This window comes from Thamnophis elegans, chromosome 13 (genome assembly GCF_009769535.1).
Source record: "Thamnophis elegans isolate rThaEle1 chromosome 13, rThaEle1.pri, whole genome shotgun sequence".
NCBI classification, from domain to species: Eukaryota; Metazoa; Chordata; class Lepidosauria; order Squamata; family Colubridae; genus Thamnophis; species Thamnophis elegans.
The window spans coordinates 19,572,935-19,586,304 of NC_045553.1; the positions used below are offsets into that span (position 1 = coordinate 19,572,935).

The 13,370-nt window shown below is 44.0% G+C and overlaps 1 protein-coding gene across 1 annotated transcript; it reads left to right on the forward strand.

Moving 5' to 3' along the window:
• The first annotated feature begins 1,043 nt into the window (after positions 1-1,043).
• Positions 1,044-12,860, forward strand: MXD1 (MAX dimerization protein 1). Its single transcript, XM_032229161.1, has 6 exons — positions 1,044-1,227; positions 1,500-1,599; positions 4,865-4,894; positions 8,037-8,151; positions 8,494-8,653; positions 8,838-12,860. The coding sequence occupies exons 1-6, from the start codon at positions 1,149-1,151 to the stop codon at positions 9,032-9,034; spliced, it is 681 nt and encodes a 226-aa protein (XP_032085052.1). The 5' UTR covers positions 1,044-1,148; the 3' UTR covers positions 9,035-12,860.
• The last annotated feature ends 510 nt before the right edge of the window (positions 12,861-13,370 follow it).

Consider the following 13,370-nt stretch of genomic DNA (forward strand, 5'->3'; position numbering starts at 1 on the left):
TCCAGTTGTGTAATTATCTTAACACCCATGGAGTTATATATTTATAATATATGAATGATACATCGATGTAAATATGATGCACTTTCTCAATATATTGTTTTGGGGTTTTACATTCTGCCTTTAGCAGTGGTGGCCTCAATCGCAGATTGGTTCCCTCCTTTTGGGGGGAGGGGAGCCCCCCCAGGCCCAGGCCCATCCAGGCACCCTTCTTTCAGGCTTGCACACAGTGTGGCCTGTGCGCCTCCAGCGGGCCTACTTTCCTACCAAGCAGGCAGGGTAGAGATATTCTGCTGAAAAGGCTTCCCTGGGATGAGAATGGCGCTTCTGGGCTGTTTTAGGACAAGGGTTGACAAATTTAAGGTGTGTGGATTAAAACTGCCAGAATTCCTGCGTTTTAATATGTGTGACTTGGGGATTGTGGGAGTTGAAGTCCTGCAACTGGATCGCACCGGGGGCTCTCTTGTTGCCTCGAGGCCCGGGAACCAACCGCAAGAAGCACCCGGGCTTTGCAGGCCATTCGCCCTGCAGGTGGAAGAGGTGAGCAATGCGCATGCTCCCCTCTGGCTCGATGTTGACTGCCTTCTGGTTGGGCGGGACCATAGAACAAACGCGTGGCCGGGGGCGGGGCCGAGCACAGAAACCAACACAATAAACAGGGCGGTGCGCCCGGGGGAGTTGGCCAATGCGAAGCCGAATGGAGTTACAGGAACCGTGCGGACCTATGAGAGCCGTCACAGAATGTCGCTCCGCCGAGGCTGACCAATGAGGCCTCCCTTTCAAGCATAGCAGACTAGCGACGGAACCGTCGAAGGAAACGTCATCCTGGGGCTCGCCCAATCAACCACTACGACTATCGTGGCGAAGGGCCTCCCAGCTCCCGAGCCAATTCCTGGACCCAATGAGGGGGCGGAGCTGGTTGGTGTTTTCTGTTCCACGAAGGGCCAATCAGAGGGACGGAGGAGCGGAAGCAGCGCCTGTCGGCCAATCGCGGCCGCGCTGGGCGGGTAGCGGGTTGGGCTGCGGTCGCAAGGGGCGGGCTTGGCTGCGCCGAGTCTGTCAGGCTGAGGTGGGGTAAACACAGACCGGCGGTCGGGCAGCGGTGGCGGCCTTGCGGGGAAGCGAAAGGACGAGCCGGGCAGCCCGGCAAAATGGCGGCCGCCGCGCAGGTGTGTGAGAACATCCAGATGCTGCTGGAGGCGGCCGAGTTCCTGGAGCGCCGCGAGCGAGGTAGGCCGACCCGGAGCCCCCCCCCCGCCCCCCGGCAACAAAGCGCCTCCGGCAGGGAGACCTTCGAGTGGCCCTTCTCCCCACGGGGACACGGGGGGGGTCACACCGCTGCTCCCCTCGCCCGGGCACCCCGACGGCCCCGATCGGCCCCTTCGCGGCTGGCTGGCTGGCTGGGCCCAGGCGCAACGGCAGCTCTGCCGCACGCGAGGCCCCGAGACAAAGGCGAGGCGAGGGGCGGGCGGGCCTGCCTAAGTGCCGTTTTCCCCCCGCAGAAGCCGAGCACGGCTACGCTTCCATGCTGCCCTACAGCGCCAAGGAGAGGGAGGCCCTGAAGAGGAGGAGCAGGCCCAAGAAAGGCGGCGGCGGCAGCAGGTAAAGGAGGCGGAGGGCCGGTCGGGTTGCTGCGTTCCCGTGAGGTGAACCTACCCCCCCAACCCCCGGGGCAGAGGGAGAAAGGCCGGCCCAGAGTCGCCCGGCTGGCTAGGGGCCCGAGGCGGGGCGATAATCGGCCTCTAAGCCCCGCTCCAGGCTGGCTGTGACTGGGCTCTGACTGGGGGTGGCTACGTGGACGAGTCCCCGCCGTTTCCCCGGCAGCGTTTCCGAAGCTTCCTCCTCCCTGGGCCTGGCCCAGCTGTCTTCCCTGCCTGCCTGCCTGCCTGCCTTCAAGAGGCCTGGAAGCCGCGCTGTGCTGGTTGTAGCCGGGCTCCTTCTTCCGCTCTCTACTCCGGGGAGTCCCCGAGATCAGAGCCGCTATGAAAGCTTCAACTGAAGGCCAACCTCTGTGCGGGCGATGGGAGGGCCGAGGCCTCTTTCTCTTTCCCTTTCCTCTCCGCTGCCTCTTCGCCAGGGATGGGCGGATGGGCTGAGAAAAGTGGATCCCCGCAGAGCCTGACTTCCTCCTCCTCCTCCTCCCTGCGGTGCTTTGAGTAGGCTGAGGCGGGGGTCCCCTGTGGGGCTTCTTGAGAGACATTCCAGAAAAGTCTTGAATGGTCGGTCACAGGTGTTTGTTGGAAATAAAACATCATTACACACATTGTTTAATATTTAGCTTCTCGAAAGTCTTGTTTTACCAAGTACTTGGACCCTCCTTTCTAGTCAATTCTGAATTTATTAAGACATTGAAAAAAGGAAGATTTACTTTGGGGGGGGAAATGCTTGGGATTGTAGTATATCTTTGGTATCTTCTATCCTGTGCCTCGTACTACTTGAGTGAATTTTAACAACACATTAAATTCAGGGTAACAAAACCCAATTGTTCTAATGTAACATGCCATGCTCAAACAAATTGAAGTATATTAGAGCCTCACTGTGATACACCCATTAGTACAAAGGACAGAGTTTGTGTGAGATGCTAAACTCCAAATCACTCGACCAATACATGGCCTAATTTAGTGTCATGTAAACCAATGTTGCCATCTAATTTAGTGCTAGGATGATGTAGTTCAGTGACCTTATTTGCCTTCAGAGTTATTCCTACTTGTCTGTTTTCCAACTAGTCAGCCATCTGCTAAGCAGGAAGGAAGCAACTGAGTAACTGTGATCTTGCTAGAAAAGATTTTAACTTCCACTTTCAGTCATTCCTGAGATGGCTTTTTCCTTATTAATAAAATCCATTAACAAATAATGATCAAGGATGACATCAGTTTTTGTGGTACCACCCATGAGAGACAAGGCTTCTAATAAAAAGACTGAGAATTCTTATAACTCATGTTCATAGCTTGCAAGATACATTTGTATCCTGTACTTTTTGTTTTAAGTCCTCAAAGTACTCTAAATAGGGCTGCCATGTATCAACTGCAGAAATATGGACACTTACTAGAGACAGCACAGAATTAAATTATTTAATTGTTCCCTTCCATCTACTAAGTGGCTGGCCCAGGCATGATATTCAGTACATGGATTCTGGGTGAGGTACATAATACTACAGTTAATCATTACAATACAAAGTAACAAAACCTTTTTTGGTACTAATGACTCCATGCTAATCAGTCGCCTGTCCTGTTTAAAAGCCTTATGCAACATTCTCCCTAGATGTTAGCAATAGCACATAGACTTATATACTGATTCACAGATCTTTACCACCCTCTAAGCCGTTTACAGAGTCAGCATATTGCCCCCAACAATCTGGGCTCTCGTTTTACTGACCTTGGATGGCTGAGTTAACTTTGAGCTGATGAGATTTGAACTGCTGGCAGTCAGCAGAATTAGCCTGCAATATTGCCTTCTAACCACTGCGCCACCACAGCTCTTGATGCTTATTGGCTTAGAGTTAATGTTTTGAGGCAACTGCAAATCTCTGGAATTTTTTTAAGCAGAGCAAAAGGCTAAAGTTTAATTACTTCAAATCAGTTCAGTAAACTAAGAAGCACATTTAGGTTTGGTTGAGGGTTTGTTGTCTTTTAGAGATCACAAACTAACAGTTAAAGCTAGTTTTGGTATTTTAGTACCATTTGAAATACTGAGGATAAGCTTCATTCAGGCTGCCTCTGTTTTGTAACATAGCTAAAGAATGGCAAAGTAACTTATCTTTAGTCATCCTTGATGTCAGTGGTTAGTGGCTTCAAGATGAATACATAATGTTTTCTGTCATTTGAGAATGGCCCCAGAAGTGAAGAATGAAATTTCAGGGTTAACCCTCTGTCTTCTGTTTCTCTTTCCCCTTATCTCACTCTTACTTGAAACATGTTTCAGACACAGTTTTTCAAAGAAGTGCATCCCTCTATTTTATGTGTGAAGATGTATGGGCCGGGACTAATATGTCCTAGTCCTGGAATCCTTTGATAAACTATTGGATTTTTTTCAAAATTCCAACCAACCAGCACAGCCAATGACCTAGCATTATGGAGAACAGGTTGCTTCTATTCCTGAGAGACTTTAGGAAATTCAGGGAGTTCTTCAGCTGGCCTTGAAAAAATGTTTTTCTACATAATTACCCAGTCACCATTCAGCAGCAGCACAGATAAAATCTTCAGAGGCATTTAGTATAGTGAGGTAATTTCTGCAGTATGCTCCAGTGATATGTTAGTAGCATATCTTTATTCATAATAATAATTAGCAAAAGTTATTTAAGGAAAAATGGTTTAAGTGTTCATGAGATGGATTTTCAATTAATATTGGGAGGCTATAGATTGGTTCAGTCCGACTGACAATTTAAGATAGCAAGAAAAGTGCACTTAATTTGTTATTTGAAATATTGTAAATTCGGAAACTACAACTCTTGCTACGTTTATCCTTTTTGTACAAGTACTAAATCAAGTAATATGGGATTGCAATTAAATGGGGTGGTGTTAGTGGTAATATAGCTGGAGTACCCAATGTGATCCTTCACAGTTATAAGATTTTGCAGGAGCAATAAGACCACTGTGATATAATCTTAAGAAATGGGACTAGCCCCAGTGTGATCCTCTCTTTCAGTGGATCAGTGGGTCTCTCTCCCTCAGCCCATCTTCCTTATCTAGTGATTCTTTTAGGGAGATGAGGGAGAGAAAAGGGCCATCATCAGCTCCTGATCAAAAGTCAAGTTATAAATAAATATTAGCGGTGACAATTTAGTAGAAATTGTTGTGTATATTTAATTTTTATCAATGCATGTTTATTCCATAGTTGCTAACTAATTGATGCTTTTTTTGTCTTTAAGATCAACACATAATGAAATGGAGAAGAATAGGTAAGTGTTCAGAAACAGTTTATATTTAAATTCTAGAAGCATCCTGAAATTATAGCATACCGTGTTGAAGCAAATTACAACAGTGCAAATCTAGTTTTTCTGGCTGATGATCTCCATTAAGTAGAATTGACAAATGTTTATCTCTGGTGCCATAATCCTTTGGAATATTGATTGTTACTTCTTTTTAAAGGGGCCATTTATGCTGCGTGTTCTGTAACTGGAAATCGAAATAGTGGAACCAAACTCTTTCAGTTTTCACTATTCTGGCAGTATTAAGAGAAGAGAAGGAGCTAGTAGCAATTAATGCTAGCCTTGATCTGATGAATAGTATTCGATGCTAAAGTGACATTTTGAGAATTTCAGTATGCGCTTCCAGTTGACGTATTACATCCCTCACTATAGGAAAGAGTTTGTGGTTTGACTATTCTTGTTACTCAAAGAAAGTGACGTTCAAAACAATGATGGGCTATTTAGGTTTGAAACCTTGTATGGCTGTTAGTGTTTAAGTAAAATAACTTTTGACATGAAAGAATTTACGCTTCCCTCTTGTCTTTTAATATTTAGAATTTAAAATTGCTGCGTCTTGATGTTGTAGAACCCAGTGTCTCTTTATAGTGAGATGAACAGCATACAAATTTTATAAATAAATACTTAGGTGGAATTATGAAGTGGCTTAGGCCATTATAACAGCTTGGATAAACTACTACTAGTTAGCTTGCTTAGAGGCAAAGCTGATTTGAATAATACTACGGTAAATGGAATGAGATGGTAAAGAAAAGTCCACAGTGGAGAAAGACAAGACCCCCACCTCTTCCCTGTGTGCAGCTTGTTCCCTTCCTTCCCATCTTTGTCGATTTTTAACCAATTTTAATGTTGCTATTTATTGTTTTCATTCATATTGTGCTTTTATTGATTGCAAGCTGTTTAGAGTCAATCTCTAGGGAAGATGGACGGCATATAAGTTTAATAAATAAATAAATTTCTAGAAAGCATGCTTAAACATTGAACCACTTTTAACTTCAACTTTCCAAATGTTAAAAGTGGTTCAATGTTTAAGCATTGTCACATTTAATCTTAGAGAACCGAGATTCTGAAGCAGAGCTTGTGTTAGCAATAGCTTTCAGCGGTTTACAGAGTCAGCACATTGCATCCCAACAATCTGGGTTCTCATTTTACCTAATTCAGTATTGCTGAATAAATGAAAACAGGTTATCAGTGACAAATATTTCAGCTACTAAGTGTCATTCTGCTGCATCTGATAGTAGCAGCAATTTGATAAATGGGCAACTTTGTATCTGGTTGCAGACTGTGCCTGCTCCTAATTGCAACCTGGCTCCCCTGTGCATCTTGAAAGCAGCTCCGTCTGGTGGTTCCACTTGTATGATCTTTATGGTCCCATCTCTTTCCCTGTGGCTTCCCTTCATAGATGCTACATAGGATCTTATTTTCCTCCTCCTCCTCCTCCTCCTCCCTTCTCAGTGAATACAATGTGTAACATAAGCTTTTGTAGATGTCAATCAGGCAGCAAGATACCTTTGTTAGTAGTATATTGTGCTGGCGGTTTTTTCTTGAATATATTAAATGCCTTTAAAAACATATAAAATACACAACCTATGGCCACAATTGAGCCCAAACTCTCCACTGCTAAGTGAGATTTGCCCCATTTTACAACCTTTCTTGCCATAGTTGTCAATGAATGTGCTTGTTAAGTTAGTAACATGGTTTTAAGCGGATCTGGCTTCCTGTTGAGTTTGTTTGCCAGAAGGTTTCAAGGAGTAATTGCGTCACCCAGGGACATTGCAACCATCATAATAAATACATGCCAGTTGCTCAGCTTCCAGATTCTGATCCCACAATTGCAGAGATGCTGCAACGCAACCGTTGTAAGTGCAGAAACCGGTTATAAGTCCCTTTTTGTATCCTGATTGTAAATCGAGGACTATCTGTAATGCTCTTCTTTCTCATTTTCCTACCCCTCTCTTCTCCAAACTAAAGAAGTAGCTGTGTAGCATACCTTCTTCACCACACACACCCGTCTTCTCGCTTTTAATACTAACTGTGAAACCCCCCCCTCTCTCATAAGGAGGGTGATCGCACCCAGAAACATCCAGTCCTCTTCTGCACCAGGTTATATTTCATGAGGGACCATTTTCCCTTTAAGTCTCCCCACAGTCTGAGTTAACTCTTTGCATTGATTACCACAAGGCCTTTTTCCTTTTCAATTTAGTAACAACATTTGCATTAAGATGTGGATATTATTTATTTCAAGTAAAGAAAGCAGCCATTCAAAGGAGGGACTTACGGCTCCCATAAAGAGACCACATGGTCAATCTTTTGCATCTTTAGTTAAGAAAATATCAGATAATCAAAGACACAGAGGGAGAGTCTCACTTGACATGTTGGAAAGTAGCAGTGGCTCGTTGGAATTGCTGAGGGAATAGCTTTTTTCCTGATTGTTTTCATTGCAAACACTCAATAATTTTACTAAAATAGATTTAAAATAACAATTTGAGAAAATGTTTAAATGCATTTGTAAAACTATATATCCTTCTGCAGTAACATATACAGTGAGGTGGACAGCAACATGTGGATAGTTTATATTAGGTTACCTCCATCAAAAATGTGCAGGATATTTTTTAAAAGAAATCTTTCCACCTTTAATTGCAAACTAAACTTTGGCTTTATTTAACAGATAGTATTCTGGGTATTAAACAGATAATTTCAAGTGAGCTTCTCTGCTACATGCAACAATCTCTATGCAGATGTATATCTTTAGTCTTTACTTGCTCTAATTCAAATGCATGCACTGGTTATCCCCTGCATGATTGGATGAGATAGACCTGAGGTTTAGGGACATTAATTAAAATGTGAATTTATGTCCTGGTCTGTAGTTACAGTAGAACATTGGTTACGGTCCCTTGATGTATGGAAAGTCTTAAGATTGAATTTGTGGCTTTACTTATGTCAGAGTACATCTGAACAGTTTATATGCCTGAATTTATTGTCCTTGTTCAAAACTTGGAATGGGATGAAATAACTACATCTGTAACTGGATTTTGTCCATCGTAGATAATGTATTAAGAAAATACGTAAGTACCTTTATCTTTCTGACAATATTAACATTCATCATTTTGATTAACAGGCGCGCTCATCTGCGATTGTGTCTGGAGAAGCTGAAAGGGCTGGTGCCTCTTGGGCCAGAATCCAGTAGACATACTACACTGAGTTTACTAACAAAAGCTAAATTGCACATAAAGGTGAGTTAAAGCTATCTTGCTTATAATGGAGAAGGAAAATAAAATGTTTTGTTTGACTTTTCTGTTAAAATTAATATTGCACGTGACTTTAAGCCTTGGAGTACATTTTTAAGTAATCATGACAAGCTAATGCAAAAGATTACACCTTACAGTGTACTTCAAAACAGATGTGAAAACAACAGTAGGTAAAATGGAAAGAGAGGCAGGGATAACGGCTAAAACTAGTTAGCTGCCCTCAAACCGGTTCCATCCTCTGATGAAAGAAAGCAGCACGGAACGTTCCACCTTCAGGGACCCACCTTTCACCTTCAGGGACCCATCGTTGCCTCTTTTCTTCCCCAGAAACTTGAAGATTACGACAGGAAAGCAATACACCAAATAGATCAGTTGCAGCGAGAACAGCGGCATCTGAAAAGGCAGCTGGAGAAACTGGGCATTGAGCGCATACGAATGGACAGTATAGGCTCGACAGTTTCTTCCGAACGGTCAGATTCGGACAGAGGTGAGGAGGCGCTAGTCAGCAGCCGTGTGCGTGTGCACGCTCTCAGGTTCCAACATGAATTGCTGGGTCAAAACGTTCCTCTGAGTTTGTTTGCTCCCTTGCTTATATTTAAGGTTTCTCAGCCGCCCCTCTGCTTCCTTCCCAGAGGCCCCTGGGCTGGCTGACTGGCTGTTTTCTCTTGCAGAAGAAATGGAGGTGGACGTGGAGAGCACAGACTATCTCGTCGGGGACCTGGATTGGAGCAGCAGCAGCAGCAGCCCCCCCAGCGATTCCGACGAGAGGGGCAGCTTGCAGAGCGCCTGCAGCGACGAGGGCTATTCCAGTGCCGGCATTAAGAGAATAAAGCCGCAGAACCACCTGAAGGCCTGCCTTAGCCTATAAGGAGCCGGTAGCGCCCCCTCCCTCGCCCCATCCACTGCTCTTTCCTCCTTGGATTTCGCTAGGTAGTATGTTGTTGGACCGCTCCACAATTCTCTTGCACGTAAACTTCTTGCACCATTAACGTTACCAAAACCTGCTTTGCCTAAGTCTGAAAACAGTGCATAGTGTTGTGGGTTACAAGTTCCTCCCTGGCGCACGCCTCTGGTGGCATCTGCTAGCCTCTTTCCTCTCTGTACCTTCATCTCTGGGGGACCGAACATTCCAGGCGGGATTCTTAGCCCCTGCAATAGTGTTGCAGGAACAGCCACTGGGTGTGTTGGGCCTGGGCTGCAGCTGCTTAATGTTCTGGGTGAAGATCTTCACCCAGAGGCAGCAGGGCTGAAGGGGATAGGTGCTGTTTGGAAACCAAAGCCAGACGAACCTCCAGGGGCAGCCATTGTAAAAGAGACCCTCCTTTTTTTGACCTTCATGGCATCACAGCGGCAGGCAGAAGTTGAAAACGACACGACAGGCTTGAAAGAACATAAGCTTGTTAGGGAATTGTGCAGTGAATCTTTCCAGTCACTGTTAAAAAAAAATTCTGAAATGTTCCAAGTCATTATAGTAATAAAGTAGCCAACCCAGAGGTTGGGAATAGGATTGAGAAGGGTAACTAAAAGGCTGAACTAAGTTTGGCAGAATGAGAGCCGGCCTGGTGGAATTGTCCCGGAGGCTCTGAATGGGAGTTGGGGATGGTTTTCTCTTTGAGCTGCCTGGCCCTGTAGGATCTCCATAGTTTCACGTCAGATGACCAAATACGACACTTGTGCAATCTTGATTATATCATCTTTGCATTGACAGCTGCACGTTCTTTTTATTGCTAGCAGCTCTTTGGGCTGCCGAGTGTTTTTGCTTTTTGTCTCTGGGACAATTATTTCTACCTCAGAGAGATGAACAAAGCTGATCTCAACCCCTTTAGCACAAATGAAGTAGGATGCCTCGTTTGCATACTTGGTACCAACCAGTCCGACCTGTTTCCTTAAAAATTCAGCAATAACTGAGTGACAAAGTTAGCTGCGCTAGCTTTCAATTAATGACTGAGGAGATGGCCTCAGAGTAATTATTCCACGGTTGCCCTCTTGGCATTCTAGCACTTCTTTTACCAGGTGGAATTCTTTGGGAGAAGAATCCCAATGTGCCGTGTGTGGTTTTGGTTTGGATGTTGGACGACTTCTTGGCCCCCTTTTCGCACTCCTGACATCTGCAGCGTTTCTCATTTAAGCTAAGTAGAACACATGCAAATGTACATAATGTGGTCTATAAATAGTATTTATTCATTTTTATATCAACCTAATGTACTATTCTTATGATTTTGTGCTTTTATAGATGATTAGGAAACTTTGTATGTCAAAGTCTAATGAACCTTCTTTTTCCCCTTCTTTTTGCTTTGAACTGCCCACTTTATTGGCTGCCAGTGACTTTTAACAAGGATTCTTTGTATGCAGCTAGTTCTTGCCCAGCACTTACAGACTGTCAGAGTGACAGTCAAGCAACTTCCTGCCACTTTACTCTCAAAGGGCTATGTGGCAAGTGTGCTTTACTACATATCCCAGGTTTGCTTATATCCACTAGCAGATACCCAAGCAAATACTATGAAAATAGATTTGCTTTAAGAAAGTCAGTTTTTGAGATGGGAAGTGGGGCTAGTGAATGGCTAAAGATCTCCATATCAATTTCTTGGCATGGTCTTGAGTCAAGACAAGATAGTAGGAAGAAGAGCTGGAATTCTCCGTGGTCTCTTCCTTGCTGGAGACTTTCCTGCATCACACTAGCAGCTGACTGGCATCTAGGAGTCCCTGCTGAAAACCCTTCAGAGACTGAGCTCCCAGTCTGCAGTTTGCACCCCCTTGATTTGGATAGGTTTCTTGCTAGAGGCCTTTGAGTTTCTCTCTTTGTTAAGGAGTAGCATAAAATTGCCCCTCACATTCAATTCCATGTTGTCATCTTAAAGTTCAAAGTAGCCTTTGATTTGGAAGGCACTTGATAGGGTAAAATTAGTATGTTTTTCTTTATAAGTAACAACACTTACTGTGGGTTTTTTATTGATGTTGTTGTTGTTGTGCCTTTTGTGAATTACTGGGCACAGTTTACTTCAGACTCCTCCTGGCCAGGAGGACTCCCCCTCTGAATAAATGGAAGCTGCAGATATATCCATAGTGCACTTGAGAAAATAGATTTTGGAGGGTGCAAACATTCTGTTCTTTAGTAAAGTACTTTGAAGTTTTGTTTTGTTGTCCTTCTTGAGAGCCAGTAATTGAGCTTTGCACTTTCTGGATGTGCTCCTTTCAAAATGTGGGTGGTACAGAAAATAATTATAACTCCATAAAGGATGCACTAATTTCAGAAGCTAGACTAAAGCAATCTGTGATGTTTCAAAAACATCTAAATGAATAGATGAATCCTCCTAGAGGCCTTTAGGGCCCCTCCCAGTGTCTTGGTTAGGACTGGTCTTGGCTGCTCCATGCATCTGGGGGCCTTTGGTCGGTCCCTCCCTGAGACAGTTGCCCCATTGCAAGCAGGCTCCGTAATGTCTGAACCTTGCCCAAGCATTCGGGAGGGTTGTGTAGCACTGTGCCATGTTTTTCAATAGAGGTGTAGCTGTGGGTGAACGGCCACACCAGTTGCCTTGTTGAGGGAGAGAAGCCGAAGTTTCCTAGTCTGCCAGGGTGCCCTTGAACGATTGTGGAGGCAGCAGGGACCACGTGGTCTGTTAGCGTGTGGACTGGGCTCTCTAAATGTGACATTCTGGTGTGGCCAGCCTTTCTGCCGTATTCACTGATCCACCAGCATTATTATGTAATAAGCTGCAGAAAATTAATTTTGTAGATCCTTAATGGGGAGCTGCGTTTCTGTATCTGTGTTTACAACTGGAAGTTTGTGTGGGTGTGCGTGTGCATGGGTGCATTTAAAAGACCACTAAACGCTGCGGCACTGAGCAACTTTTTTGCAGACAGTAAATCCAGAGGATACTTAATTGGAAATGGAAGTTGAGAATTTGTGCTCTTATTCATCAAAAATAAACATGGCTGTCAGGGTGACAATCTGAAATATCCCAAAAGTATTGTCTTTACCTGGTGAATCTTTTCCTGGGTGTTGAACACCCAGAAATTTTATTACTGTGTATTTTTCTAATAAAGCAGAGCTTTCAAGGTGCTGATAGACACATCTTGTGAACTTTTTTTCCAGGGTTTGTGTGAATACCTGTTTTTGATTCAAATTCAAAGCACTTATTTGAAATGTGTAATTAGGTGCCACAAAAAAGGTTGCAGAGCTCTGGGCATTAGCAGGGTGTGCACTGCCAACTGCCATTTTAGCACTTTGTTCCCCCAATGGGCCCTTCTCTCTTCCCAGGTCCCCAGAATCTCTCTGGCTTCCCTTTAGAACACCGTTTTCTGCCATGATGTTTACAAACACCGCCCGGAAGAGAGAGCCCTGTTGTGTTCTCTGGGGTGTGTGTGAAGGGGGGGTATTTTTTGTGCTCACTGCCTAATTAAATTTTGGCATCTGATGTACAGCAATATAATGGGGCTCATAGAGTCCTTTTGCCCCCTTGGTCACAAATTCAGGTTTTGACACTTAACTGTATTGGGACGAATGCTGCTTTTACATATCTAGTTATGCACTTGCTCCCCCATTACAAATAGTAAGTTGCATCCTTTGGTTTTTTTTCTCCCCTTCCTGTTAACACAAGTGGCTTTTTTCCCTTTTATGATTACCTGAACTTCATTGTACAACTATGAATCAATGATGCGTTTGTTTCAAAGAAGAGCTATCCCAAATTATTAAGCAGAAGAAATTTCTTTTTATGCTACAAAATGTATGTATAAAGATTATTTTAGCAAACCTCTTTATTATTTTAAGTGTTATTGCCCTGTTGAAGGACACTTAAAAGTCTCCTCTTCCCATCTGCTCTTCCTTCCTGCCATGCCCCCAAATTCGACCTGCCTGGGGCACCTCTGGCTTTAGTATTGTGCTGTTGTTTCCCACATCAACAAGTAGGTGCTCTGAACATCACTTGCAATTGTGAACTTTTGAATTTGGTTTTGGAGTCTTCCAAATTGTAACACAGCCTAAGCAGGGAGCAGCGAAGGGGGGGGGAGGGAGGGAGGATTCAGTTTCCAAATGTAAATACCACATCATTACAAATCCCATGTCAAGACCATATAATGGTGCTTTTTATTACAGTTAGCACATGCATTTTTAGAAATTACATGTTTTAGTCAATCTTGCTGTGTATATGTATACTTCTGTATTGTTCAATTGTTAGAAAATAAATTATTTCATTATTAAAATTGTT